Source organism: Calidris pugnax, unplaced genomic scaffold (genome assembly GCF_001431845.1).
Source record: "Calidris pugnax isolate Ruff unplaced genomic scaffold, ASM143184v1 scaffold123, whole genome shotgun sequence".
NCBI lineage: Eukaryota > Metazoa > Chordata > Aves > Charadriiformes > Scolopacidae > Calidris > Calidris pugnax.
This window is the reverse complement of record NW_015090876.1, coordinates 2441329-2443134: the sequence shown is the minus strand read 5'-3', so window position 1 is coordinate 2443134 and position 1806 is coordinate 2441329. Positions and strand designations below refer to the sequence as shown.

Genomic DNA, 1806 nt, shown 5'->3' with positions numbered 1-1806 from the left:
CCCCCGGCCCCAGCCGCCCCAGCCCCGCCGGCACCCCCCGCGCTAGAGCCGCCCCCATGATGGACAGCCGCATCCTGGAGCATCCCCATCCCCAGTTCGGGGGGATGGTGGGTTTCCCTTACCCTCTCGGCCACCATCACGTCTACGAGCTGGCCGGGCACCAGCTGCAGTCGGCGGCCGCCTCCGTGCCCTTCTCCATCGATGGATTATTGAGCGGCTCCTGCGCCGCCTCCGTCGTCAACCCGGCGCCGCTCATCCCCTCGGGCTGCGGGGTGAGCGGGGACACCCAGCCCTTCAAGCTCGCAGGTAGGAGCGGCCCCGTGTCCCTCCGTGTCCCTCTGTCTGCCTCTGTGACCCCCCCGTCTCCCTCACCCCCACCGCCGCACCCCGCCCGCAGCGGGAAAAACACCCCCCGCAGCATCCCTCTCTGAGATATCGGGGTGTCTGGAAAGGGGGGGTGCGGATGTGTTGTCGTCCCCCCCACCCCCCAGCCTTTACTCCCCCTGGGAAGGGGCGGGGGGGCCCCCAACGCCGGGAGCATCCCCCCCGTTCCGCCGGTGCGGGGCCACGCGTGTGCCCTGAACAATAGCGGGCCCGGCCCGGTGCCTTCCCCCAAAGTTCGTCTCTGGGGTGGGGGCCCGGATGGCACCAGCAAGGGGGGAAAAAAAAATAAAATAAAATAAAAAAATTACAAAATAGCGAGAATCGTTGGAGTTTGGGGAAGGAGGAGCGGTAATTATATTTTAATTTTTAAGAAACGATTTAACGGAAGGGAAGCGCTGTCCTTCCTTCCTCCCTTCCCCGCCGGCCTGTGGCACAGCTATTGTTCAGCTATTAAATCACTCCGTCGCCCCCACAGCCTTTTCGTTCATCCTGGAGCAGCCCCCTTCTGCACCTCAACTAAATAAAAAATAGTATTAATTATTATTATTAATTTCCATATCTGACGGAAAAACAGTTAGGAGAGGGTGCAGCTCGGGCTGCAAACCCCCGGTCGGGGGGTGTAGGTACCCGCATAGGCTGCGAGCCCCCAGCCCCACGCCCGCCCGTGCCCGGGGGGGTCTGCGGGAGCTGCGGCCCACGGCGGGGCTGGGGAGGGGCTGGGGAAGAGGAAGAAAGAGGGGGCGGTGGGGGGTGGTTTTTTTATTTTTTTTTTTTTTTTTGTAATGAAACCTTTGGTGGTTGGAGCAAATATTGGAACTTCTCTCTCTCTCTCTGCCAGCTGAGTGCCTGTGGAGAGCTTCCTTCAGGAATAAATGTTCTGTAAAGTACATTTTCGGAGGAGGCGAGGGCAGATCGGGTTCCTCCCCATTTTTAGCGCAGGTGTGTGTCTCATCCCGCTCTTTTACCAACGCTGCCGAGCACTAAAGTTCAAAGGCTCCTGTGAATGGCAGGGAGGGGGGGAGAAGGCCTGTCTTCCAGGGACCTGAGGGGTATTTCTGCCTTTTCAGACTCGGGTGACCCGGACAAAGAAAGTCCTGGCTGTAAGAGAAGACGAACCCGCACCAATTTTACTGGCTGGCAGCTCGAGGAGCTGGAAAAGGCGTTTAATGAGAGTCATTACCCGGACGTGTTTATGCGAGAGGCTCTGGCTCTCAGGCTGGACTTGGTGGAGTCCAGAGTGCAGGTAAAAAAACGTGTGTCCCCCTCCCCTCCGCTTTCCCCCCGCCTCTCCCGCCCTCTCCCTGCGCCGAGCGGTCCCCGGGGAGACCCCCCCTCACCCCCCCGGCAGCCGGGACCCGCAGCCCCGCTCCGGGACGGGCCCCCATCCCTCCTTTTGTTTCCCTGCCTTGCTCTGGTCCTTCC

The 1806-nt window shown here is 60.7% G+C and overlaps 1 protein-coding gene across 1 annotated transcript in view; it reads left to right on the top strand.

Annotated features, from left to right (window-relative positions):
• Window positions 1–25: 25 nt before the first annotated feature.
• The window catches only part of UNCX (UNC homeobox), a 4575-nt gene continuing 2794 nt past the window's right edge, over window positions 26–1806 (top strand). Inside the window, exons 1-2 of the mRNA XM_014946197.1 lie at window positions 26–306; window positions 1452–1687. Of these exons, the coding sequence (XP_014801683.1) occupies window positions 57–306; window positions 1452–1687 (486 nt within the window). The 5' untranslated portion in view covers window positions 26–56. The remainder of the gene's footprint in view (window positions 307–1451; window positions 1688–1806) is intronic.